At 44.0% G+C, this 27,142-nt stretch overlaps 2 protein-coding genes across 8 annotated transcripts in view; one reads left to right on the top strand and one right to left on the bottom strand.

Annotated features, from left to right (window-relative positions):
* The window catches only part of VPS54 (VPS54 subunit of GARP complex), a 285,872-nt gene extending 279,205 nt beyond the window's left edge, over positions 1–6,667 (top strand). For 2 of the 4 annotated variants that reach the window (XM_033938671.1, XM_033938667.1), the window contains one exon: positions 5,781–6,667. In XM_033938671.1, the coding sequence (XP_033794562.1) occupies positions 5,781–5,886 (106 nt within the window). In that variant the 3' untranslated portion in view covers positions 5,887–6,667. The remainder of the gene's footprint in view (positions 1–5,780) is intronic. The other 2 variants (XM_033938668.1, XM_033938669.1) reach the window with 1 other exon arrangement.
* An 807-nt stretch (positions 6,668–7,474) lies between these two features.
* Positions 7,475–27,142, bottom strand: part of UGP2 (UDP-glucose pyrophosphorylase 2) — a 100,313-nt gene continuing 80,645 nt past the window's right edge. For all 4 annotated transcript variants that reach the window (XM_033936042.1, XM_033936040.1, XM_033936043.1 and 1 more), the window contains exon 10: positions 7,475–8,272. In XM_033936042.1, coding sequence (XP_033791933.1) covers positions 8,165–8,272 — 108 coding nt within the window. In that variant the 3' untranslated portion in view covers positions 7,475–8,164. The remainder of the gene's footprint in view (positions 8,273–27,142) is intronic.

Genomic DNA, 27,142 nt, shown 5'->3' with positions numbered 1-27,142 from the left:
AGATGTCAACTTCTCTCCCCCCCCTTTTTAGTTTCAGCTAGGGAATCCCACATATGAAAATATACTGACATACTTGTAACAGGTGTAATCAGAGGATAGCAGGCAGATATTCTCACAACCTTCCCACCGCCCCTTAGCGGCTTAGCTGGCGGCTTAGCTTTTTTACTGAACTGATGGTCCTGTGAGCTGACATTGGTCAGAAAAGCACTGGCACATGTACAGTATGGGCAGTCTTAAGACTTTGAAAAGTTTAAAGTGACAGTACACTTTCTACCGTCTGTACCAGGCTCCATGGAGGATATCAACCACAGAGAATAGCTGCCTGCTGTCCTTGGATAACACCTGTTGCAGGTAAGTAACTGTGCTTTAGGGACAGCATATTTACGTGTAAATTGTGTAACAAATGAGAAAGTACTTGGGATATTAGGGCCCCTTTTACAAAGCCATAGTAGCAATTCCAACACAGCTCATTCAATTCCTTTGGGCTGTGTCGCATTTGCTGTGCTGGTACTCACTGCCTTGGCTTTGTAAAAGGGGCTTTTATTTTTTAAAATGAAAGAATGACCCATTTATGAAATATTGGTAATAATGAAAACGTGGAAGAATTCATTTTATTTATTTTTTGCTACAGAGAAATGCATTTGGAGAATAGCAATCAAAGATCTATCCAATATTTGTGAAGGGAATGAGCTGGCAAGTTTAGTAAAAATAGAGAGAGAAAAGTGACACCTAATCTTGTTTAAGTTAAGTGAAATTAGTACTGTGATGGTGGGAAAGAAGCTACATAATACTGGTATAAGTGGCATGCCTAGGCAAAATCCAAGAGAATGAATATTTAATAATTACTTTATTTTTGAATACCGCATTACCACAAGCAGTTCAGAGCGGTTTACAGAGGAAGAGACTGTATACAGACTAGAGAATGACACGGTGGCTGATACCCACAGCTAGCCGTGGATAACCCTCCAAAACGGTGAGGAAAAAACCTTTGTTCACCGTGGCTACGGGGTCAAGGCCATTCACTACCCCGTGGAGCGGTGAATGGCTTTGTCCCCGCAGTTAAGGAAGGGAACACGTGCGGTCACCTATCGCACTCCCTCCCTACTACCACCCTCCTTACTGCCACCGCTAAGTTGAAACAGCACCCTTTCTCCCTCCCTGCTGCTTACCTTCGTGGCCGCGAGTGTAAATTGCCTTCTTACAGCAGTTGGAGCATTGAAGCTGCGTGTGGCTGCCGTAAAGGTCATCTCTGACGCAACCGGAAGTTGCATCAGAGATGGCCTTTACGGCAGCCATATGCAACTACAATGCTCCGGCTGCTGTAAGAAGGCAGTTTAGACATTGCCGGCCACAGGTAAAGGGCAGGAAGGTTTTTCGGACCGGGCCTGTTGTCCGGGGGGGGGGGGGGGGTGAAAAGCCACGAAGGTAAGGGGCAGGGAGGAGGAAATGTGGGGTGGAGAGGAAAAGACGCTGAAGGGAAATGGGTAAAACAGAGTTGAGAGGATGCAGAAAACACATGGGGGAGAAGGACGCTGAAAGCACATGGGGGAGAAGGACGCTGAAAGCACATGGGGGAGAAGGACGCTGAAAGGACGTGGGGAAGACAGAGGGGGGGAGAAGGACTCTGAAAGGACATGGGGAAGACAGAGGGGGGGAGAAGGACTCTGAAAGGACATAGGGGAAGACAGAGGGGGGAAGGACGCTGAAAGGACATGGGGAAGACAGAGGGGGGAGAAGGATGCTGAAAGGATGTGGGGAAGACAGGGGGGGAGAAGGACGCTGAAAGGACATGGGGAAGACAGAGGGGGGAGAAGGACGCTGAAAGGACATGGGGAAGACAGAGGGGGGAGAAGGACGCTGAAAGGACATGGGGAAGACAGAGGGGGGAGAAGGATGCTGAAAGCACATGGGGAAGACAGAGGGGGGGGAGAAGGATGCTGAAAGCACATGGAGAAGACAGGGGGAGAAGGACACTGACAGGACATGGGGAAGACAGAGGGGGGAGAAGGACACTGACAGGATATGGGGAAGACAGAGGGGGAGAAGGACGCTGAAAGCACATGGGGAAGACAGAGGGGGAGAAGGACACTGACAGGACATGGGGAAGACAGAGGGGGGAGAAGGACGCTGAAAGGACATGGAGACAGTTGGGAGAGAAGGACACTGAAAGGACATGGGAAAGACAGAGGGGGAGAAGGATGCTCAAAGGACATGGGGAAGACAGTGGGGGGAGGACACTGAAAGGACATGGGGAAGTCAGTGGGGGGAGGACACTGAAAGGACATGGGGAAGACAGTGGGGGGGAGAAGGACACTGAAAGAACATGGGGAAGACAGTGGGGGGGAGAAGGACACTGTAAGGACATGGGGAAGACAGAGTGGGAGAAGACGCTGAAGGGAAATGGGGAAGAGAGAGTGAGGAGATGATGCTGGCAGGGAAGAAGACAGAGATGCCAGAATATGGGGGGAGTGGAGGGAAGAAGATGGGTGCCAGACCAATTTGGAAGGGGGGGAGAAAGGGAGAGGCACAATAACAGAGGAAATGGAAGACACAGAGAGAAGACAGACAGTGGATGGAAGGAATTGAATGAGAAGATGAGGAAAGCAGAAACCAGACAACAAAGGTAGAAAAAAAAATTCTATTTCTTTTTTTTCTTCAGGATAAAGTAGCTTATTAGTTGTGTTGCTAAAAATTTATAAACAAAGCCCTGCCAGCTGAACATCTTTCTCCAGTTCAGCAGCCAGAACTTTGATTTATAAGGAAGGAATAAGCTAAATATTGCAGTACTGAGGTTTGTATGGATGTTGCGGGGATGGTGATGGGGCAGTGAATGGGATGGCAGTGACGGTGACGGGGTGGTGAATGGGATGGCGATGACGGTGACGGGGCAGTGAAGGAGACGGTGGGCCGGGAACGGTACAATGACGGGGACAGGTTTTTTCCCCATGTCATTCTCTAATACAAACAGTGATGTTACCGAAAAGGACTTGCAAATTACATTTACAAAAATAAAATAGGTGAGCACTGAAAGAGCTGGTTTTTCAACATGATTATGGGTGTTTAGCTCAATGCAAATTAAACTTTCTCTGCACACAGTAAAGAAGCATGCTAAATTAGGGTGCCCACACGCTGAGCCTTGAAAAATGCATAGTAATAAGGTTGCGTGGCTTTCCAAAAGCAGCAAAACAAAAACACAACACAACCCACAAAACAGACTATCATCATTTTATGCCTTTGTATATAGGTCCATGTTGTAACCATACTTAATGTGTAAAGTTAGCCATTTCAGTTTGATAAGGATATAGTGAAGGATGACACAAAAAGGGGGATGGAAGATGTCTCTTATAAAAAGGCAAACCCAATATAGAGAGATGACATGTTTATAAAACTTGAGTGATTGAAACAGTTGTTTAAATTTTCAAATAGGAAATGAAAGGGGTTTGTGGAGGTTGAGATCAAAGTGACAAGTGGAATTAAAGAGAGTTTTGGACAAGCTGCAAAGGAAAAGTCCATTAGTAGATCTGGGAAGAGCCATTGCATATCCTGGAAAAGAAGTATTAAAGATAGATGTGCTTCATAGGATCTACTTAGTATTTGTGACCTGGCTCCTACCTGAGGCAGGATGCTGGGCTCCTTACTCCTTTTCTAACTTAGTATGCTTCTCATTATATAAAAAAAAGCCAAAGAGGCAGTAAAGTTTAATAAATTACTGGGGAAAGAATAAAAAGATTTCAATTTCTAATTAAAACAAAATCAAAGGTAGTAATTACGACTGTAAGCTCTGAAGGAAGCAATGAGAAAATGATTTATAATGCTTATTTAGACATTTGATAAGTCACAAAATACAGTTATAATCTGAGCTCCTGTTAATTGAATAAATTCCTATTTCTAAGTGACACTACCAATAGAATAATGGCTTAGTGTCTCTCCCATTTTCTCTGTGTAAGAAATGCAAATATATACTGCAGGGCTATTCAATTTCAGGCCAGCCAGGTTTTCAGAATATCCACAATATGCATGAAGGAGATTTGCATACACTGCTTTCTCAGTATACAAATCTCATTTACATATTCATTGTGGATATCCTGAAAACCTAACCTGCATGACCAGAATTGAGTAGCTCTTGTAAGCAACATAGGTTGAATGTGACTACCTTTGGTTTTGTAATGTCCTTAGCTCAGTATGTAGTATTACTAACCGTCAACAAGCTGGCATAGTGTTGAGGTATTTAGTAAGAATAGAAAATAGAACCGCAGTTATGTAAAATTCTTGTTCCTCCCCGCTCAAAAATATTATACAGAATTAGAAAAGGTACAAAGAACAAAAATTAGGATAGGCGTAGAGAATGACACGGTGACAAAATTCATCACCGTTCCCGTCCCCGCGGATAACTGTGGGAAATAAACCCATGTCATTTTCTAGTATCTATTTCATCCTCTGTCTTTCTACACCAGCATTCTTCAAAGCAAAGCTTGTGGGTCAGTGGTTGTGGCCATTCATACTCTGATTCTTCCCTTTTTCCTTAAAGAATGACATGAAGATGGTTTCCCGCGGTTCTGGCATAGAACAGCTTATTTACAAAGCAACACTAATTCAAGTTAGGGCTTTGCATTACTGAGGGGGCTATGAAAGTATAGAATCCAGGATAAAGGGGAAGGGTTACTTACATTTTCAAGCTGTGCTACTGAAATTAACCATTAGCAAATTTGAAACACAGGAAAATGTTTTATCACTAAAGGATGGAATTTGGTATTTGAGAATGTATCGGTAATATAGGTAGATTTTTTAAAAGTTTAAACATTTCAGGAGGACAGATCCATTATCTGTTGTTATAGTTTTAAGTGTTTATGTACCTGTACTGGCAGCTAGCAATAAGGAATGAATCCCTCTAGTTCAGGGTGGGCAACCTCTGCCCTCAGGGGCTACAATGCAGTTGCGGTTTCAGAATTTCCCCAATGACAATGTATATCTATTTGCTTACAATGGGGGCAGAACATGCAAATAGATCTTATGCATAGTCATTGGGGAAATCCTGAAAGTGCAACTACATTGTAGCCCTTGAAGACAGAGCAGGTTACCTACCCCTGCTTTAGGGGGAGTGGCTGGCTGCATTCTACCCATTATCCTAGGCTTGTTGGACCAGTAGATTAACCCAAGTTGGCATTTCTATGTTCTTGTGAGAGATGATTGATTATGAAATTTAAAAATAAAAAACTTATAGGTGGCAAATTAGAGGCTGAAGCCTCATCGAAAAAGTAAAACATGCTTATCCAAGGCCATTCATAGGCAACATAAGTTTTCACAGAATAAAGCAAAGAGGGCCTAGGAATGCTAAATTACTGAAAACAGGATGGTAACAATTAAGAATAGGGAATACACCTGCCCACATTGCCAAGCTTATCATTTCTTTTTTTTTTTTTATCATAAAGAGCAAGTTGAGTAGCTTATTTTCAAAGGTAAAAGTTGTCAGATAATTTTTCTAAAACACTAAGGTGATCTAAAATGGTCTTGTTGTAATATGATATATCTATACTTTGAAATACAGAAATTTAACACTACAAAGTATGTGTAAAAAGCATAACATCCCTAAAATGTTTATAAACAGAAACACTAGTATGCAGTGCCTTTGACTACGCTTCCATTCCATTATTTAGCGACGTGAAGGATGTTTGCAGTAGCTGAAATGAGGTATTCAGTGTAAATGAGTTTCCCCACAAGTGTGTGTGTTTCTTGTTTTAAGATGTTAGGCACTAATACTATTTTTTGTATTTGATAACTAGGCTGGTTGCTGCTGATGTAGCTTTCTATGTTGGGAACATTCAAGCTTTGAAGGGCTTAAAGGACCTGGACCTTAACATGGGTGAAATTTGGGAACAGAAGAGGTGATAGCCTGCTTGAATATTAAACACAGTTGTCTTGGTCTAGGAACACTGTGTCTCATCACTAATCTTCACAAGTCACAGAACTGGAAAGGTATAGCTCTCTGGAAACTAGAGCCACTCTGAGCAGCAGGAACTGTCCTTTGCAGTGTCCTTCAGGAAGGAACAATCAGCTGTCTGAATAGTTTTTCACTCTCTCTGGAAACAGACTCAGGTTTCTTTGGACCAAATCCAAAAGAACACATGGCTGTAAACACAGCTGTACTTGACTAGAACAATCTGTAACCACTTATTTAAGAAAAATAGATGCCTCGCATCTGGTTTTAATTTTATTTTGTGTAGTGAAATTTATAAAATGGTTATTTAATAATGGTACAATTTACATTTTTTTTGAAATCTTGCAAAATGTATGTTGTTGTAATTTTTCTCCATTTAAATATGGTCTTAACAGCTTAGACCTAGGGTAAATGTAATGACTAGAAAGTATTAAGCTTAAAATATAAACAGTGAGTGACTGTGGGAGCTAGGACCTGCAAAAAGATAGAGGAGCTCTTTGTAGAATGTTGCAAGCTATTTTTTCTCTCTCTCTGACTGAGCCATTTATCTGTGAGGTTATTTGCACACTACTGCCTTCTGGAATAGTGACCTCCAGGTACTGGTGCTTTTTATTTATATCCTGAGTAGCTACACTTCTCCCTCTGTATTCGCTTTGATAGGGGATTAACAGACCTGTGAATACAGAAAAAAAACGCAAATAACTTTTTCATATGTTTTTTGCTGTTTTTATTAAAAACCATCATGAATATGGTGAAACCGCGAATAACATTGTGGGAGACCTGGCCTGTTCCTGAAGGAGAGGCAAAATACGGTAAAGAAAGTGCTGGGAATCAGCGATTTTCTCTGTAAATGCTTGGAATCAGCCATTTCTTTATGCAAGCTGATGTAATTTGGGGGGAGAAGCCAGCAAGCTTAAAAACCACAAATAATCGAAACTGTGATTACTGAAACTGCGAATACGGAGGGAGAAGTTTACTGTGGAGAAATTAAGGCTAGATGGCTGGTGCTTGGCAATCAGTATTTTTGTATAATATAAATTTTAACTTTTTAAAATTAAGGTTTTTGCCTTTACATTGTGTGCCAAGGCAAAATACTATGTGCAGTATCTGCAAAGTATCAATATTTTCAATTTGTAGGTTACCTTTACCTTCTCTAAAGATTCCTGTCCAGATTAAAGTCATGGCATAAAGGAAGAGAAGAAAAACAGCTTATGGGTTTGTTTTATGTTTTTAATAAAAAAGCTCTTCTGTATACTTTTCAGGTATCACTGCTATAGGGGGGAATGTAAACACTACATTTCTTAATATAAAAAGTGTCCTGTTCACTTCCTTAGTAGCCTCCAAGATATAAACGAAGAAAAGTGCCTCTGTGTTTATTCATCACCTTACCTTCACCATAAGAGTGCCTAACCAAGAGTTCATTATGTCAGATAGTTTCAGTGTATGTTACCTTACTTTCTTTGAAAGACATACCATTTGTTACAGAAGCAATCGTAGTGCTTCTTACAACTGTCCAAATAAAATCACAGAATCACCTAGTTGGCTTCATTGCATCAGATTTTTAATTAGGAGTATATAATATAAGGTATAAGAAAATGCTCATTATTAAGGAGGATTCACAGTGATCATAAATGGCCAATTGTTCTAAATATATTTAGTATTTATCTTCATTTTTATTTAATAATTATCACTATTTTAAGGGAAGATTTTGCTTTACATACATACAAGTAATTAATTTTTTAATCAATGAACAGCACTGTAAAGGATGCCTTCCTGCACATTCAATCTCCAAACTAAAGTAAAAAGGAAAACCGTTCCATATTTCACATGAGGAGAAATATGTAAAACCACCTTATGTATATATATATCCATAAATTATTTAGCAGCTAACAGGTCTACATTTCATCATCTCTTCCAGCAGTCCTAAACTGCTATAAATTATAACATACTTTTATTTCACATCTTACTTTGCTCAGAAACATATCATAAGCTATAAATATTGCACTTTTGTTTTATTGAGCAGATGTAGCTTCAATTGTTAGCTACAATCTTTGGGATGCTATTGCTTTTAATTACAGACCAGTATAACATTACTTCACAATATAGGAGAGTGCACTGAAATGGTGCTCACTGAAGCAGTGACCTTCTATATAAATGTTGGAACAGTCATCCACAATGTGAGATGCTATGCTTTAATTTCAGCCAAAAGTTGTGCTGTTTCCACAGTCTTCAATGATCCAGGATGCGCAGATTGCCTGATACAATTTTGTTCTCTAATACTGCTCCTGGTGGGATATCAATTCTGTCACCATGATTTGCAATAATGATGACTGTCCCCTAATAAAAACAAAAGGAGTTATTAAGAGTAACAGATTTTAGCTTACTATCTGAACTACACTATAGGCGTAAAGAATATGCCAGTGTTGCATAACACATTTTGAAATATTTTTAGTAAATACATGGTAATAACTACTACGTCATTGCAAAGCTAGAAATATATTAAAATATGCTTTTCAATTACCATTCTACTTAGGTACAGGGATCTCAAAGTCCCTCCTTGAGGGCTGCAATCCAATTGGGTTTTCAGGATTTTCCCAATGAATGTGCATTGAAAGCAGTGCATGCACATAGATCTCATGCATATTCATTGAGGAAATCCTGAAAACCCGACTGGATTGCAGCCCTCAAGAAGGGACTTTGAGATCCCTGACTTAGGTATATATTCAGAATTAAACTACCTGCCTTAAAAGCATGGCTGGAATACTAGCCTTAACAAGCCTTATAAAAATGATTGATATCTGATCCTTCAAGATCAAGACAGATAAAAATATTTTCTATCGTTTTGGGTGCCACAGGCTTGAGCAAAAAATTTCCAAACACACCTATGCATGTTGCATCTTAATTTCCAGAAGGAAGCTCTCCTTGGCATGATGGAAGGTTTATGGCAAACAGTGGCAGTTAACTTTGAGAGACTGAGGTCTTACTCCACACGTCCCTGGTCTATGCTTGAGGTTCATTCTTATTATGGTACCATGAAACTTAACACATTTGGAGAAACTGCCTCCTCAGAGCAGCAGCAATGTAGTCTGAAATCTATTTCCTCTTAACTCACAATATTTGAACTGTAAGGAATTTTGAGCCATATTATACAAAACGTCCTTGAATACCTACTGTATACACACACAAAAATGCAGATGGTAAGGACCACACATAGCAACTTATTTCATTTATAAAAAGAGGAAGAATGAAGCCTTTTGCTGAGGTAACTGCTACAATCTCAAAACATATTAGTTATTTCCACTAGGAAAAGGGCTGCTTTCGATGGCAGAAAACAGGAATCTAAGCAGGTGAGCTGTAAATATGTTCTGAAATATCTGTAACATTATCCAAGCAGTTTCTTACCCACTGAGCAAAAAAAGTAAGCTACAACACTTTTGCTCAATTTCAGCACATGTTATGGGTAACAAAATATGCAAAAAAAGCAAACATATACAGTATAAGAATAGTTTCAAGCTGACTTTTGTTTTTATGCCACTATTGGGGGGGGGGAACTAAACTAATTCGCAAAGTAGACAAGCTGTATTTTTCTATGATGGATTTCTTTTTGTTGTTAATTTTTTCCAGGAGCATTACTGAGAAGCATTTCTTACAGTACATAAGTCAATCCAAGTATAAGATGAGGTACCCTCCGTCCCCCCACCAAAAAAAAGAGGAAAAAAGGTTGACTCAAATATGGGGGGAGGGTTAATATTTATGTGCCCGGATCTGTGCCCTGCCCCCCTTCCCTCCCAGGCTCTTCATCCTGCTCCCCCTCCCTCTCAGACTCTCCTCCCTGCCCTGTGCCCTGTCCCCCAATGACCTGCAGGCCTCCACCAGCCTGCCGTATGACCTGGTGGGCTGGAACAGAAGGGATCCCTTTCATCTCCTGTCCCGACTGACACTGTTAACTTCCATCCCACCTCCCTCCATGTATCTTTTTGAATCCCTGGTGGTCCAGCGGTGTACCGAGGCAGGAGCAAGCTATCCATGCTTCTGCCCAGTGCTTAGCCCCTCCCTGAATGGCTGCCTCAAGTTCTTGCGGCCCAGCAGTATACCAGGCATGAGTGAGCTATCCTCACTCCTGCCAGCACTGAGCTGCTTGCTGAATGGCTGCCGTGAGTTCTCACAGTAGCCATTCAACGAGCAGCTCAGTGCTGGGATTCAAAAAGGTATGAGGGGGGAGGTAAAACAAATTGGCAGAGTGGGCCGGGAAAGAAGGGATCCCTCCTGTTTCGGCCTACGCCTCCAGCCCATACAGCAGGCCTGGTGGAGGCCTTTCACAAGTCTGGGAGGGGGGGGGGGGGCAGATAGGTGATAACCCAAATATAAGCCAAGAGCCCCATTTTTGGGACCAAAAATCTCAGTTTATATTTAAGTATATATTGTATATACTTTTGAGTCTATACAAAAACAGCTGAAACATGATAGCAGATAAAGGACAAATGGCCCATTCGCAGTAACCATTATCTCTTCCTCTAGGGATCCCATGTGCCTATCCCCATGCTTTCTTGAATTCAGACACAGTCTCTGTCTCCATTGTCCTTTTTGGAAAAAAAAGTTTCTGTAAAAAAAAAAAGTATTTCCTTAGATTCTTCCTAACCCTATCACCTCTCAACTCCTTCCTATGCCCTCATTCCAGAGCTTCCTTCTAAATGAAAGACAGTCGACTCATGCGCTTAGGTATTTAAAAGTCTCTTGCATATCTCCCCTTTCCTTCAAAGAATACATATTGAGATCTTTAAGTCTGTCCCCATATGCCTTATGATTAAGTCCACACACCATTTTAGTAGTCTTCCTCTGGACCGACTCCATCCTTTTTATATCTTTTTGAATCTCATTTTCTAGATTCAGCAAGGATGTTCTTTTCCTTACAAAACACATATTTTGCAAAAGGACAGGTGGCAATTTAGTAATTATCTATAGATTGTTTCAAAAAAGCAAAAATAGAATGCGGAAGAGGTTTTTAGCACTGGCCGGCATGCTAAATGCTCTGCTCTATGCTGCTCCAACACTCATAGGAACTCTGACTGTTGGAGCAGCATAAGGCATTCAGCACGCTGGCCAGTGCTAAAAATCTTTTGTGCAGTTTTGTTAAAAAAAAAAATAAAATAAAAGGTGGGGGGAGGGGGCGTTAACTAGCAACTATTCTTTTCAAATTTATTTCCTGAACTAAGATAGAACACTACTTCCTGGAATGAGAGAATCTTCATCCTACAATGGAACATTAGCACTGGTGGATAAATAGCACCAAATTTTTTTAAAAAAGCTGTAGTCCCACACTAGTTAAGAATTATGCTAAACTAAGATAATTACTTTAAGTCATTAGAAAATATGAATAAATGTATATAATGTACAGCATTATAGTACAAGTCCAAAAATCCAGACCATCTGAGATCTAGACCCTTTGAAAGATGCAAACACGGGACCATTTTCCTGCATGCATTGCTCCTAGATTTGCCAATCCCACACATTCCAGTGCTGGAAGTTTACTTCATAAGGGCAGGACTGACAAAGCTAGCAGCGACACACACAGGTAAGCAGCTCTGCTCCTGTATCTTTACAGCTGAATTTACAAAGCCGACTAAGGACAGCAGCAAGAAAGTAGTTGGGAAGGAGGGCAAATGCTGTAGAGGGGACATTGACATAGGGTTGCAGAAGAGTACTCAATATGTGCTATTAATGCTGGGAACTCTTGGACTCTTCCTTTTGGTTTTTGATTCTTGGTCCCTCCTCTTCTAATGTGGTCTAATTCAATGAGACAATATAAAGAAACTTAAATATAAATATACTTATTTTAATAAATGAAACATTCTATATTTGTTAGTGAATAAAAACAAAATATACCTGCATATTTTCTTTATTCTTTCTTAATTCAAATTTTAGGAATAGTATCTGTGAATCTGGAATATCTACTGGATATTTGGATTTGTACTATACTATGTCTACATACAGGTTTTTAGGACAATTATATTACAGTTTAAAAATAACATGTTAAAAGAACTGATGGGTTGCAGTTCTTGGGAGATATTGCAAGTCCTTTTTCCAAATGTTTATTTTGCTAAACCTGATAGTGCTTCATCAAGCCTCTTCCACCTCCAGTACATACCCTTCAGCACTAGAGCTAGAATGTACCACTTGCTAAAACATATCTCCTCTATAGGGGCCCCTTTTCTTAAAACAAACAAACAAACAAAAAAAACTAATGTAAAGAGGATTCTTGGTATCTTTCTTTCAAATAAATCTATTTATTGCAAGACCTTGCTCAGTGCTTAGCATCAACTTGCATTACAATTCCACATGATCAGAGAAAAAAAAATTACACTAATACTGTTAAGAGTGATCATGCAAACATCCTGAAATGATGTATTTTCTCAGCATTTCCTATAACAGCTATATAGAAGCAAATCTTCAATACATCTTGGAATGTTTTGTTGGCCCCGCTCTTCATATTATTTACATTATAACTAAATCTAAACCTGAGGAAGCTCTGGCATCAGAGGAGTGAGGAAAGAATTCTCTTTGTATGTCCTTTCGAACTCCAAACTCTGTTCGCTTATCTTTATTACACCAGCAATCCTTAGCCTAGGTCAAATTTCATAACCCTGGTTACTAGGTATTATCTTTGAACAATTAAGACACCCTCCCACATCTCCAGTTAGCCTAGGAGATGGTCTGCCCAGTAAGTTAAGCACAGTTACTTACCGTAACAGGTGTTATCCAGGGACAGCAGGCAGATATTCTTAACGTATGGGTGACGTCACCGACGGAGCCCCGGTACGGACACTTTTTACTAGAAAGTTCTAGTTGGCCGCACCGCGCATGCGCGAGTGCCTTCCCGCCCGACGGAGGAGTGCGTGGTCCCCAGTTAAGATAAGCCAGCTAAGAAGCCAACCCGGGGAGGTGGGTGAGACGTAAGAATATCTGCCTGCTGTCCCTGGATAACACCTGTTACGGTAAGTAACTGTGCTTTATCCCAGGACAAGCAGGCAGCATATTCTTAACGTATGGGTGACCTCCAAGCTAACAGAGAGGGAGGAGGGATGGTTGGCCATTAGGAAAATAAATTGTGTAACACAGATTGGCCAAAGTGCCCATCCCGTCTGGAGAAGGTATCCAGACAGTAGTGAGTAGTGAATGTGTGAACTGAGGACCAAGTGGCAGCCTTGCAGATTTCCTCGATGGGCGTGGAACGGAGGAAAGCCACAGAAGCAGCCATAGCTCTGACCCTGTGGGCCGTGATAGCACCTTCCGGTGAGAGACCGGCCCGAGCATAACAGAACGCAATGCAGGCAGCAAGCCTGTTGGAAAGCGTTCGTTTGGAGACAGGACGACCTAGACGGTTAGGGTCGAAGGACAAAAAGAGCTGAGGAGACGAGCGGTGAGCCCTGGTACGGTCAAGGTAGTAAGCAAGGGCACGCTTACAGTCCAGCGTGTGCAATGCCTGTTCCCCAGGATGAGAATGGGGTTTAGGGAAAAAGACAGGCAACACAATGGACTGTTTAAGATGAAAGTCCGAGACCACCTTGGGAAGGAACTTAGGATGGGTACACAGAACCACCTTGTCATGGTGAAAAACAGTGAAAGGTGGGTCGGCAACCAGTGCATGCAGCTCACTAACCCTCCTGGCAGAGGTGATGGCAATGAGGAAAAGCACCTTCCATGTAAGAAATTTGAGTGAAGTTGTGGCAAGAGGCTCAAACGGAGGTTTCATGAGGGCTGATAGAACCACATTCAGGTCCCAGACGACTGGAGGAGGCTTCAGAGGAGGTTTGACATTGAAGAGGCCTCTCATGAACCGGGAAACCAGGGGATGAGCCGTAAGAGGTTTTCCGAGGATAGGCTCATGAAACGCAGTGATGGCACTGAGGTGGACTCTGATTGAGGTCGACTTGAGGCCAGCGTCGGAGAGAGAAAGCAAATAATCCAGTACAGTTTCCACCGCCAATGAGGTGGGATCGTGATGATGAAGTAGACACCAAGAGGAGAACCGGGTCCACTTCTGATGGTAACATTGGAGGGTGGCCGGTTTCCTGGAGGCATCCAAAATACGACGGACAGGCTGAGACAGATTCTCTGGAGAGGTCAGCCCGAAAGAAACCAAGCTGTCAGGTGGAGTGAGGACAGATTGGGATGTAGTAGAAACTGATGCTGCTGTGTAAATAGAGTAGGAAATACAGGAAGAGGAATGGGCTCCCTGGAGCTGAGCTGGAGCAGGAGGGAGAACCAGTGTTGGCGAGGCCACCGAGGAGCGATGAGAATCATGGTGGCTCTGTCCCTGCGGAGTTTGGACAACGTCCGCAACATCAGAGGTAGTGGAGGAAAGGCATAGAGGAACCGATCCGTCCAGTCGAGCAGGAATACATCCGGGGCCAGACGGTGAGGAGAGAAGAGTCTGGAACAGAACTGGGGCAGCTGATGGTTGTGAGGAGCTGCAAAGAGGTCCACCTGCGGAGTGCCCCAGCAAGCAAAGATGGAGCGGAGCGTGGGAGGATCCAGAGTCCACTCGTGAGGTTGAAGGATGCGGCTGAGATTGTCGGCCAGGGAGTTCTGTTCGCCCTGGATATAGACAGCCTTGAGGAAGAGACTGTGGGCTGTGGCCCAGGTCCAGATGCGGATGGCCTCCTGACAAAGGAGGGGAGATCCGGTGCCGCCTTGTTTGTTTATGTAGTACATGGCGACTTGGTTGTCTGTGCACAGGAGAAGGACCTGAGGATAGAGAAGGTGCTGGAAGGCTTTGAAAGCATAGAACATGGCTCTGAGTTCCAGGAAATTGATGTGATGTTGACGCTCCTGAGGGGTCCAGAGTCCCTGGGTGCGAAGATCTCCCAGGTGAGCTCCCCACGCATAAGGGGAGGCATCTGTGGTTATGATCATGGAGTGAGGGGGTAGATGAAAGAGTAGACCCCTGGAAAGATTGGAGGAGTTCAACCACCATTGAAGAGATTGCTGAAGAGACGATGTCACAGAGATGGGATGAGAAAGAGGATCGGTGGTCTGTGACCATTGGTTGGCTAGAGTCCACTGAGGTGTCCTGAGGTGGAGTCGCGCCAGAGGAAGTACATGGACCGTCGAGGCCATGTGGCCCAGGAGAATCATCATCTGCCGAGCTGGAATGGAGTGATGAAGGAGCACCTGACGGCAGAGGTGGAGCAGGGTTCGATGGCGGTCGGAGGGGAGAAATGCCCTCATTAGAGTGGTGTCGAGAACTGCTCCAATGAACTGAAGTCGCTGTGTGGGAAGCAGATGTGACTTGGGGTAGTTGATCTCGAAACCCAGGAGATGGAGGAACGAGATGGTGTGTTGAGTGGCTTGTAGCACAAGCGGAGACGTAGGTGCTTTCACCAGCCAATCGTCCAAGTAGGGGAACACCTGAAGGTCGTGAGACCTGAGGAAGGCCGCCACCACAATAAGGCACTTGGTGAACACTCTGGGTGATGAGGCGAGGCCAAAGGGTAGCACTTTGTACTGATAGTGATGGTGCTGTATCTGGAACCGTAGATAGCGACGTGAAGTCGGATGGATTGGGATGTGAGTGTAGGCCTCCTTGAGGTCTAGGGAGCATAGCCAGTTGTGGTGAGAGAGAAGAGGGTAAAGCGTGGCCAGGGAGAGCATTCTGAACTTCTCTTTGACCAGACACTTGTTGAGGTCCCTGAGATCGAGGATGGGACGAAGGTCTCCTGTTTTTTTGGGAACCAGGAAGTAGCGGGAGTAGAATCCCTGACCCCTTTGGTCTGGAGGTACCTCTTCGATGGCATTGAGAAGAAGGAGGGATTTGACCTCCCTTAGGAGGAGGGGGGTTTGGGAGGAGTGAGAAGCAGACTCTACGGGAGGATGGTCTGGTGGAAGAGTCTGGAAGTTGAGAGAGTAGCCGTGGCGAATGATGTTGAGGACCCACTGGTCCGAAGTGATGACCTCCCAACGGCTGAGGAAAAGTTGAAGACGTCCTCCGATAGGTTGAGGGAGATGGAGCGACGGGGGGAGACTGGCTATGCTCTGGAGAAAGGAGTCAAAAGGGTTGAGACGGTTTTGATGAAGGAAGAGGCTTGGCAGGTTGAATCTGTGGGCGAGCCTGAGGCTGATGCTGGTGGCGAGGACGGCGAGACTGTTGTTGAGGCGGGTTGAGAGGTCTGGCCGAGAACCTGCGTTGGTAAGAAGACTGTTGCCTGTAGGGGCGAGCAGGTGGAGCCTTCTTTTTAGGTTTGATCAGAGTGTCCCACCTGGTCTCATGTGCTGAGAGTTTCTGGGTGGTCGAGTCCAGGGACTCTCCGAAGAGTTCATCACCCAGACAAGGTGCGTTAGCCAGGCGGTCCTGGTGGTTAATGTCTAGGTCAGAGACTCTCAGCCATGCCAAACGGCGCATAGCCACCGCCATGGCAGATGCACGAGAGGTCAGCTCAAACGAGTCGTAGATAGAGCGAACCATGAATTTCCTGAGTTGGAGGAGGCTGGAAATTTGTTGCTGGAAAAGAGGGACCTTACGTTCAGGAAGATATTTCTGTAAGGAGGAGAGCTGTTGCACCAGATGCTTCATATAGAAGGAAAAGTGGAAGGTGTAGTTGTTGGCTCTATTGGCTAGCATGGCATTTTGGAAAAGGCGCTTACCAAATTTATCCATAGTTTTTCCCTCTCTGCCAGGAGGGGTGGAGGCATATACACTGGAACCCTGAGATTTTTTCAAAGTAGATTCCACCAGGAGGGATTCGTGGGGCAATTGAGGTTTGTCAAACCCTGGGAGTGGAATAACCCAGTACAAGCTATCCAATTTGCGAGGGGCCCCGGGAACAGTGAGGGGAGTCTCCCAGTTTTTATAGAAAGTTTCCCGTAAGATGTCGTGGATGGGCAACTTTAGAAATTCCTTGGGAGGTTGCTCAAAGTCTAGGGCATCAAGAAAAGCCTGAGACTTTTTAGAGTCGGACTCTAAGGGGATGGAAAGAGCTGCTGACATCTCCTTAAGGAATTTAGAGAAAGATGATTGCTCTGGTTTGGAGACGGTGTCGGTCATGGAGGGTTCTTCGTCGGTGGACGAAGCGTCCTCTTTGGTACCGTGCGGGGAATCTTCCCACAAGTCTGGGTCTCTAACGTCGGGGTGTGCACGTTTGGACATTGGTGTAGAGGGCTCGGCATGGCGGGTCTTTGAGAGAGATTTGTCTGAGCGCACCGAGGCGGTACCGGGTGAGGAAGACCGATGTCGTTCCCGGGACCGGGCATGCGCTGTAGGTGTTTCAGCCAAGAGCACCGGTATGGAGGTATTAATCGGTACCGAGGGGGTCGACACCGATGGGACAGTGCGAGGCTCGGACCGGTCCTGTACCGGAAAGTGCGGCGCCAGCAACGCTGGCAACAGTTGTTGGAGTTGTTGCTGCAGCTGCTCCTGTAACTGTGTTTGGAGTATGGCCGCGATGCGGTCATCCAGGGGAGGCACCGGTACCGCTTTTTTCTTCTTCGGTACCAAAGGTGCCGCTCTACGCTCCGCCGATGAGGAGGCCGATGATGAGGCACTCACCGAGATCGGAGCGGAGCGTTTGCGGGGTCGGTGCGGTGCCGGGAGGGCCGGTGTCGCAACCGTGGCAGGAGGGCGCTCGAGGGAAGTGGAAGGCTTCTTAGCCAGCTTACCTAAGCCCAACGACCCCGAGGAAAGGTCCGGTGGTGTCGACGTCGTCGGTGCCGTCGACGTTGCAGCAGATTCCATGGCAGATCCGGTACCGAACAAAATATTTTGTTGGATCTGCCTATTTTTCAGAGTGCGCTTTTTAAGCGTAGCACAGCGGGTGCAGGTGTCAGCCTGATGCTCTGGACCCAAGCACTGCAGGCACCAATCGTGCGGGTCAGTGAGAGAGATCGGGCGTGCACACCGCTGGCACTTCTTGAAGCCCGGTTGAGGGGGCATGAAGGGAAACACGGCCTCCGCAAAATCAAATCCGGAGGCCTGGATGGTGACAACAGGCCCCGCTGGGGCCGGCTCGAAAAAATAAAGAAAACTCGATGAGTTTTTTTTTTTTGAAAAGAAAATTAAAGGAATCCAAAGGGGAAAAAAAAAAGAAGAAAATCGAAAAAATACGCGAGCGGGAAGGCAAACTAAATGATTTCAACAGCCGTTGAAACACATGCGACTTCTTCGCTCCGTGGAAACGAAGAAACTGGAGACCACACACTCCTCCGTCGGGCGGGAAGGCACTCGCGCATGCGCGGTGCGGCCAACTAGAACTTTCTAGTAAAAAGTGTCCGTACCGGGGCTCCGTCGGTGACGTCACCCATACGTTAAGAATATGCTGCCTGCTTGTCCTGGGATAAAATCTCTTATCATGCACAGCTGTAGGTTCATTGCAGATAAGTTCAATCCTAAGCTCTGCTTTAAGCAGTGGTCAAAAAAGCAAAGATAATGTTAGAACTGGAATGGAAGCATAGCCTAATAGCACACTAGGCTGTGAACCTAGGGAACTGGATTTGATTGATTCTCTGCTCCTCTGGATAAGTCACTTAACCCTCCATTGTACCAGGCATAAAATTGTGAGCCCACCAGGGACAGAGAAGGTACCTGCATATGAATATAAACCACTGGTTGTATCACAGAAAAGTATATCAAATCCATGACCCTTACTAGGTAAGGAATGAAAAAGAAATCAGGATACCATAATGCCTCTGTGTGTATACACAGTTCTTGCTGCCTTCTATACTACTAATTAATAGAAAGCCAAATGAGCAAGAGGATAGGACTGATCTTCTATAAGAGAAAGATACTATTCCTTAGCATCCCTCCAGACTGGCCTAGACAGATGGGTTAAGCACTCCTAAAAAATGGGTGGAACCTAAGTTAGCTGTGCAGTCCATCTCAGATTCAGTATTTCTCAGTCTCTTAAACAGTAGAAGTGCAAGCTTGTGTAGTCTTGACTGGTATGGTAAGCCTGGAGATTCCTAGTTAGGGGGGGGGGGGAGTTACTGAGGCCAGTAATATTTCTCTGCTTCTCTCCCAGGGTTCCTCCTTGGCTGCTGGTTGTGCCCCAAGGATGTCAAACCTAGATGACTAGGAACCTTACTATACCTCCAGGTTCCTTGTTCATGAGTGCCTCAACCCCTGTTTAGGTTCTTGAGAATAACTGTATAAAAACAAGAGCAAAGTCTCTGGTTTGGCAGTACTCCACATTCTTTGTTTTGTGCTCAGTTTGGCAGCACCCAGTCTTAACCTTGCTGGTGGGCAGCTTTTGGTGGTGATCTTGGACCCCATGCCCCCAGCTCTTGAGTCTGTTTCTAACTATTCTTCAGTTGAGCTATAATTCCTATTACAGGTACTCGTCGACTTACGACCTATTCAAGTTACAACTGTTCAACTTTACAACGCGTTTACTACAGTTTCCCCTGCCAGCTGTTAGCAGCCCCAGTCTTCCGCACTCCCAAGTCTCACTAAGCAACAGTAATAATATAAAGAGGAGGCGCCACAACAAATGTTCACCACAAAGGGCTTGTGCTGTGCTTGACTTAGAAAGTAAGAAAATGTTGATAAAATATTACTTTAAGATGATTACAATATTACCCAGTCTAATACAGTATTCTTACCTTAGTCTAACATAGGCCGACTTACGTCCCAATCAACTTATGACCTGTCAGTCGGAACCAATTACGGTCGTAAGTCGGCGAGTATTTATATACTGCCTATCAATGGAGGTTGTCTAAATAGTTTACATTCAGATACTCAAGCATTTTCCCCTATCTGTCCTGGCAGGCTCAATCTACAGTATCTTAAAGTACCTGGGGCCATGGAGGATTGTATGACTTGCCCAAGGTCACAAGGACAACGTGGGGCTTGAACCTACAATCTCAAGTTGCTGAAGCTATAACTCTAACCACTAGAGCACTCCTCCACACTGATGTTTTCTCCTTCGAGTTCCATTTGCTTTAAAGGAGTCTTTTTTTTCCTGAACCAGTATTTCTGCTATGTGTGTGTCACGTTGGGGTGCTTTTGAGCTTTTTTCTTGACCCAGTTTATATCTGGTTTCAGTTAAGTTTGGGACTGCCTTGTTTGACTCTAGCCCTAGAAATAATTACTGTATTTTTCGCTCCATAAAACACACTTCCCCCCCCCCCAAAAAAAAAAAGTGGGTAGAAATAAGGGTGCATCTTATGGCGCAAATACCTAACCCCCCCCTCCCCCGGTTACCTTATTTTATTTCTGGCACCCTCCCTCACTAGATGCAGCTGCCTCTCTAGCAGTAGATCAGCGCAAAAGACTGGCTGCCTGCCTGGTCGGCTGACGCAGCTGTCCCCTCATCTGTTATCTAGTGGCAGAGTGGCGCATAAGGCTGCCTGCCTAGTCTCACGCCGCTGAGTTCTCGCAGGAAGCGACACGTGACCAGGCAGGCAGCCTTGTGCACTACTCTGCCACTAGAACAGAAGAGGAGGCAGCCGCATCAGCCAACCAGGCAGGCAGACAGCCAGCCTTTTGCGCCACTCTGCCGCTAGAGAGGGAGAGCGCCAGAAGTAAGGTAATGGGGCGGGGCCTGCCAAATTAAAAATATGTACTGGGAGGGGGGAAGAGGCCGGGGCCTGCCTGCCTGCCCTGCTGAATTAAAAATAGGAGGGAGAGGCCAAGACCTGCCAGCCACTAGACCACCAGAGGGGGGACAAAGTACAGGGTGCAGAGCTTGGTAAGGAGTGGGGGATTGGGTGCAGAGCCTGGCAGGGAAAATTTTGTTCAGAATGTTTTTTTCTTGTTTTCCTCCTCTAAATCTAGGGTTTGTCTTATGGTCAGGTGAGTCTTATGGAGCGAAAAATACGGTAATAGTATTTTTTTTTTTTTTTAATTAAAGTGGAGCAGAGGTACATCTTTTACTCCCCCCCCCCGGTCCATTGAAGCCTCTTTTAGAAGACAACATGGTGCATTTATGCTACTTTGTGTGTGTAAGAAGATCAGTTTATGTTACTTTTTTTGTTGTGGCAGATTAGATTATGGACAAAATAATTCAAAACCGCCCTCTCCTTCTGCTGTGGTAAAGGAAGCAGTGTTTGGCAGCTGAGAGTGAGTGCATGGATTTCTAGAATGGTCAGATTTCCATGGTAACCATTAACCGTCACTCAGCTTTATTTAGCATGCTCTGCACAAGAAGCTGAAACTTTGGTGGGGGAAGGGAAGTCTTTCACCAGTTTTAAAGGCAGATGCACACTAAGTCCCAGCACTGTCTGGAAAATACCAGGTTACAAAGTGATTTTAATTTATCAGGCAATGCTCAACACAAACAGGATGCAAGTTATATGTACGCTGTTTGTGTTGAGTATCAGTGGTAAAAGGGGGAGGACCATGCCTGGCGGTAGGCACAGCTCTTGTGTGCGGGCCCAGTAGAATACAGAGGCAAGCAGCAGCAAGGGCAAAAACAAAAAACTTCCAGTTGGAGCTGAAGCCTCTTTTGCTATAGCAGAAATTCAGCAGTCTTTTCTGGGAGTTCCTCAGTGATTTTGGACACAGCTATATTGCGTGTTTTGTGTGTGTCACACACTTGTGGCCACTCTTGCAGACTAAAATCCTATCAGAAATCACCCTCCTGCAACTGACAGCTCCAAACCTGCCAGAAAGTTTTGCTTGAACGCTTTTGTGCATCAGAAGCTGGATCAACTTACAAGCTAAACTGCCTACAACCAGTCTTAATGGCATGTAAGCTTTTGAGCAACAGGCCCTTAGGTAGAGTAACTTAGCCAGACTTTGAAACTGCTCTCTGTACACAATCAGGATGTGAGGCGTGCTTTAGGAGCAGTTATATTTCTAAATAAACAATAAAAGGCCTGTAGCCAGGTTAAATTAAATAGTGGTTTCACATATACACACCCCACTATTTAACTTAATTAATATTTTTTTATCATCATCACTGGTTCTTCTTTATATCTCATTTCAGCATGGGTTATGTTTCCACAATGGGTTTTCACCACCACAGGCTATACCAGCGGTCTTAAACTCGCAGCCCTCCAGGTACTATTTTGCAGCCCACAGACTGTACGTGATCTCAGAAGCACCTTCTGCCGCCAACCACCAGTGCCGGCATCAGCTGACTTCCTGCTTCTGCTGGCGATATGCTGCCGGACTCCTCTTCTCACCCCCGGACCAGCAGCTCAGTGTAATTTTAACTTAGTCTCACAGCTGCCATTAGCTTTAGCCGTGCTTTCATCAGGCAGCTGTGGGGCCTTTGCTTGGCCGGCCCACTTTGACAAGGCAGGTTGGCCTAGCAAAAGCCCCGAGGCTGCCTGCTGAAACTGCGGCTAAAGCCAAACTAAAGCTAGCAGCAGTTGTGCGACTAAGTTAAAAGTATAGTGAGCTGCCGCTGGGGTACAGAAAGGAGGGGTACTGCTGGACGGGGAGAAGGGGTACTGCTGGTCATGGGTGGAGGTAAAAGGAAGGGAGAAGAGGTGCTGCTGGGCAGGGGGAGGAAGGAAGGGGTACTGCTAGACATAGGGGGAGGTAAAAGGGAGAAGAGGTGCTGCTGGGCAGGGGGAGGAGGGAAGGGGCACTGCTGGACAGGGGGGAGGTAAAAGGAAGGGAGAAGAGGTGCTTCTAGACCTTGTAGAAAGGGAGGGAATGGAAAGGTGCTACACACTGGAGGGAAGGGTGAGATGGTACATGGGGAGAGAGCATGTTGGGTTGGGGGGTGGGAAAGAAGGATGCCACTCGAGGGAAGAGGCAAGGACAGAGAAAGCGAGCACGAGGCAGAAAGTGTTGGGACTCATGGAGAGGGGGAGATGGATGGGGAGGACAGAAAGGAGGGAAGGAGACATGTTACACTGGGGAAGGGGGAGAGGGCAGAAAGTGAAAAGTTGGACTCATGGAGGGAGGGAGGGAGATGTCGGTTGGGGGAGGGAAGGAGGACCAGAAGAGAAGCATGCAGGATGAGAGAAAAAAAATGTTGGACTGGTGGAAAGGAGGAAAAATGTTGGACTGGGAGGGGGGCCAGAAAGGAAGAAGGGAAGGGAGATTGCCAGCAGGGGGCAGAAAGGAGGAAGGAAAAGAGAAATGTTATACTTGGGGGGGGGAGGAGAGAGATGTCAGACCATGGAAATAGGGAACGAAGGAGACAGAGATAGGAAGGGAAGGGAAGACATGGAAAAGTAAATTTTGAGATGAAAGCAGAAAAATTGAATGTTAAGTTTATGCCAAAGATGGATGCAAACTTCAGTCAAAAAAGATTCAGGGTAAAGGAGAAACCAAGCTTTAAGTTAAGCAATTGTTTGCTAATATTTATTTGGTATGAATTTGGCACTATTTATTACTTTAAAGTATGAAAGATTCAGCAATGATTGGTTGGTGAGGTAGCAAAATAGGAGGGGGGGGGTTACCTTCTGAAAAAGCCCTTCTATGTCTCTGAGCTGATCTTTACATATGTATAGCTTTATTTAGGTAATTTTTAGGCTGTGCTGTGATATTATTATATACAAAGATGGATGCAAGGCAGAAAGTAAAGACGAAGAGAAAACCAGTCAATAGACAAGAAAGCCCTTTAAACATAGTTAAAAGCACAAAAAAATAAAGTCACCAGGCAACAAAAGTAGGGAAAATGATTTTATTTTCAATATAGTGATTGAAATGTGTCAGTTTTGTGAAAGCAAAGATGTTAAACTTTAACTGTGAGGGCCGCAGAAAAAATAGGGTACTTGAAGGGCCACAGAAAAAATAGTTAATGTCTTATTAAAGAAATGACAATTTTGCATGAGGTAAAATTCTTCAGAGTTTATAAATCTTTCTTTTAACAGTTAAAGGAAAGATTTATAACTAAAGAGTTTTACCTCATGCAAAATTATCATTTCTTTAATAAGACATTAACTATTTTTTCTTTTCTGCGGCCCTCCAAGTACCTACAAATTCAAAATGTGGCCCTGCAAAGGGTTTGAGTTTGAGACCACTCCCTCTCTCTCTCTCCTTTCTTTTCTCTCATCCTCAATTATTGCTTTAAGTTTTTTCATGTAAATTATTATAGGACCTAAGAAAGGCACCAGTAACATGCTGACACAAAGACCGTGTTGGGTGCCATCCATCCTCTGGATCTATATTACATCTACAAATACGTCAATTTGGGCCCACTGCATGCCCAAACTGGTTTAAGAGACATTAGGGATATTTGTTCTCTGACCAGCACCCAACCAGAGACTGAGAATTATTTGTGGAAATTGTATTATGTTATGTAATTTTCATAATTTATTTTATTATCAATTTCAATAAAACCAGATATATTTCCAGTTCATCTACTCCACTTTATCCTGTACTGTTAGTGCTTATTTTGTGGTTCTCCGTTTCAAGTGGAGCACTGAGGTTTTCTTCATTTTATATCGTGGGCTGCATGGAACTCAATCGCACAATTTTAAGTGCTAGCATTCTATACCGCCTCGAGTGAAGTCCTTCAAGAGGCAGCACATTGCTCCTAGTAAATAAATGCAACTTGCTAGGACAGCTAAACCACAGGGCTGGATAAGGATCCTGTGCCAAGGACTTACATCTATTCAGTTGTTTAGCTGCCCACTCTTGCTTTTCCAGATTATTTGGGTCAGTTTTTGCAGTTTCATTATACAGTTGCTGAAAGGCGAGTGTTCTGAATTCTCTGTTTTTAAACGCATGGGTTCACATGATCTTAATTTCACAACCTCACTGGGCCTTAAACTTTTGGTTTCATTTGAACCTCTCAAGATTAAGTTGAGCTTCTCTCAGCTTCCTTGAACTCTGGATTGTTGTCTTCTCAACTCAAGTAGTTTAGCTAATGGTTTAAACTACATATATTCTAGTAGAAGCTAGATTTTCTTTGTGTTTCTTCTCATTAGCCCTGTTCTGGGCTAGAAATATATTGTTTTTTTGGAGAGCAGCTGGGGATTTCTTCATAGGTGTTTACAGATTATGTTTTTCTTCTACAGTTTTTCATTCTGTCCTACCCAGGTTGATTCTTTGAGTCAATTTCTGTCCTCAAGGCTTTAGACTCAGTGGCATTTCTCCTTGCACTTGAGGAGAGGTTCATAATACAGTTACATCTCACATTTATGTGAACACTGCAATCTCATCATATAGTTCTCTCTGCACTTTTTCTAATTCCCTTCTAGAAGTTTTGATCCTGATTAGGCCCTAGCTACTTTGTAGAGCTCTAATTCAGCACGCTCCACTAGCTGCTGCTGTAGTGTTTCATTGCAATTTTTTCTTTTGCCAAGAGAGTATGCAGCGTTTTCCTCAATATGGTCGATTCTGTCTGCAGACTGTTTTGTGCCTTGGTCTCTTTTTCCCCTGAGGTAAGGAAATGTCCTTGAGTACATATTGAAGAGATTGCCAACTTATGTGCCATGGTCATATTCTCTACAGTAAGGAATTTTTTTTTTGCCTTGATCATGTTTTCTCAGATAGGGACGATGGCCTGGAGAGCCAGTTTTGTGCCTTGGTCAAGTTAGTCGGTTAGTTATGTTAGCTGGTTAGAGAAAAGATCTGGCATTTCAGCCTACTATAGTATGTTGCATTAATGAGGCCATTGCTTCAGTTTACTGTCTTGAAGGCAGTGTGATCCCAGATGCCCTAAAAACATTCCGAGGGTCCCACCCTCACAACTTTGGTACTTCTTATCTGTCTAAGCCAGTCTGGAGGGATGTTAAGGAAGGAGAAATTAGACTTTGCCCGCTAATTTGCTTTCCTTCATTTCCGCCAGACCAGCCTAGAATTCATCTGTACTTTTATGATCTGGCCTTCTGCATTTTCAATTGTTATCCCCACAAGGAATGTGTTTCCGTGTAGTCCTTTGAGTGTATGCTAGAAGTATTTCTTTTTGTTCTAAATTTTAAAAATCCTCTCTAAGTGATAAAGTGAACTCTCTTCTTGGACAGTAGACAAAGAATCAAAGCACTGGACAGCTAGTTTTTAGCAGCGTTTTCTGTGTGACTGCATATTGTGTGGGATTTTGAAACCATGGAAGGGTTACGGGAGATTTGTTGGTTCTTATTCTGGGAGGACTGCACAGCTAACTTATAATCTCCACTGATGAATTCAATAGTCCTCAGTCTCCACATCCCTGCTGGTAGGTATGCATAGGCCAGGCTGGAGGAACTAAAGGAAAGCAAATTATAAAGGTAAGGTCTAATTTCATCTTTGGGGTTCTGCCAAGTACTTCCAACCTGGATTGGCCACTGTTGGAAACAGGATACTGGGCTAAAGGCACCATTAGGTTAGGGCTCTTCAGCTTGGAAAAGACATAAGTCCAAAAACATAAGTGAATTTTATGAATCTTAAGTGTGTGAAATGGATAAGAATGGTTATTTATACTTTGAAACAGTACTAGGACTAAGGGCATTTCATTAATATATAACATAGTAGTTAGAGAATTTTTGTTCACTCCCTACAATGTTAGAAGATAATGTGTTAAAGCAGCATAGCTGGGTTTATATACAATCTTGAGGAAAGATCTATAAACCATTATCAGCCATGACGATTTAGAAAAGCCACTCCTCAGCTAGATATGGGAATAACTAGTGAGATAATTAAATTTGCTGATGAGACAAAATTGTTAAATCACTAGGTGAGAGTTGCCATGCTCACATTACCCCTCAAATCACTTCACTGGCTCCCCATTCATTTCTAAATACTCCTCTTACAGACTACATGTGCACTCACTCTGCAGCCCCTCACTATCTCTCCAAACTTCTTTCCCCCTAAGCTCCACCCACTTGAACTCTGTTCATTGGGCAAGTCCCTCCTATCTGTACACTTCTCCTCTACTGCCACCTCCAGACTCCGTCCCTTCTATCTTGCTGCACTATATGCATGGAAGAAACGACCTATAGCTAATATTCCATTCATCACTAAACTTATGGATGGCCTGGTGAATGCTGTTTTGATGGAGTACATGGAAAAATTTGATATATTACATGAATCTCAATCAGGTTTTTGATCAAATTACAGCACTGAAACTGTTCTAGCAGATAGATAAGGGCGACCTGGTCGACATTGTATATCTGGACTTTCAGAAGGTGTTCGACAAGGTTCCGCATGAACAACTACTACGGAAAATTGTGAGCCATGGAATCGAGGGAGAAATACTCATGTGGATTAAAAACTGGCTGGAGCATAGGAAACAGAGAGTGGGGGTAAATGGGCAATACTCGGACTGGAAGAGCGTCACCAGAGGGGTGCCACAGGGCTCGGTGCTTGAACCTGTACTCTTCAACATCTTTATA

The sequence above is a fragment of the Geotrypetes seraphini genome, chromosome 3 (genome assembly GCF_902459505.1).
Source record: "Geotrypetes seraphini chromosome 3, aGeoSer1.1, whole genome shotgun sequence".
NCBI classification, from domain to species: Eukaryota; Metazoa; Chordata; class Amphibia; order Gymnophiona; family Dermophiidae; genus Geotrypetes; species Geotrypetes seraphini.
This window is presented reverse-complemented; position numbering and strand designations above follow the sequence as displayed.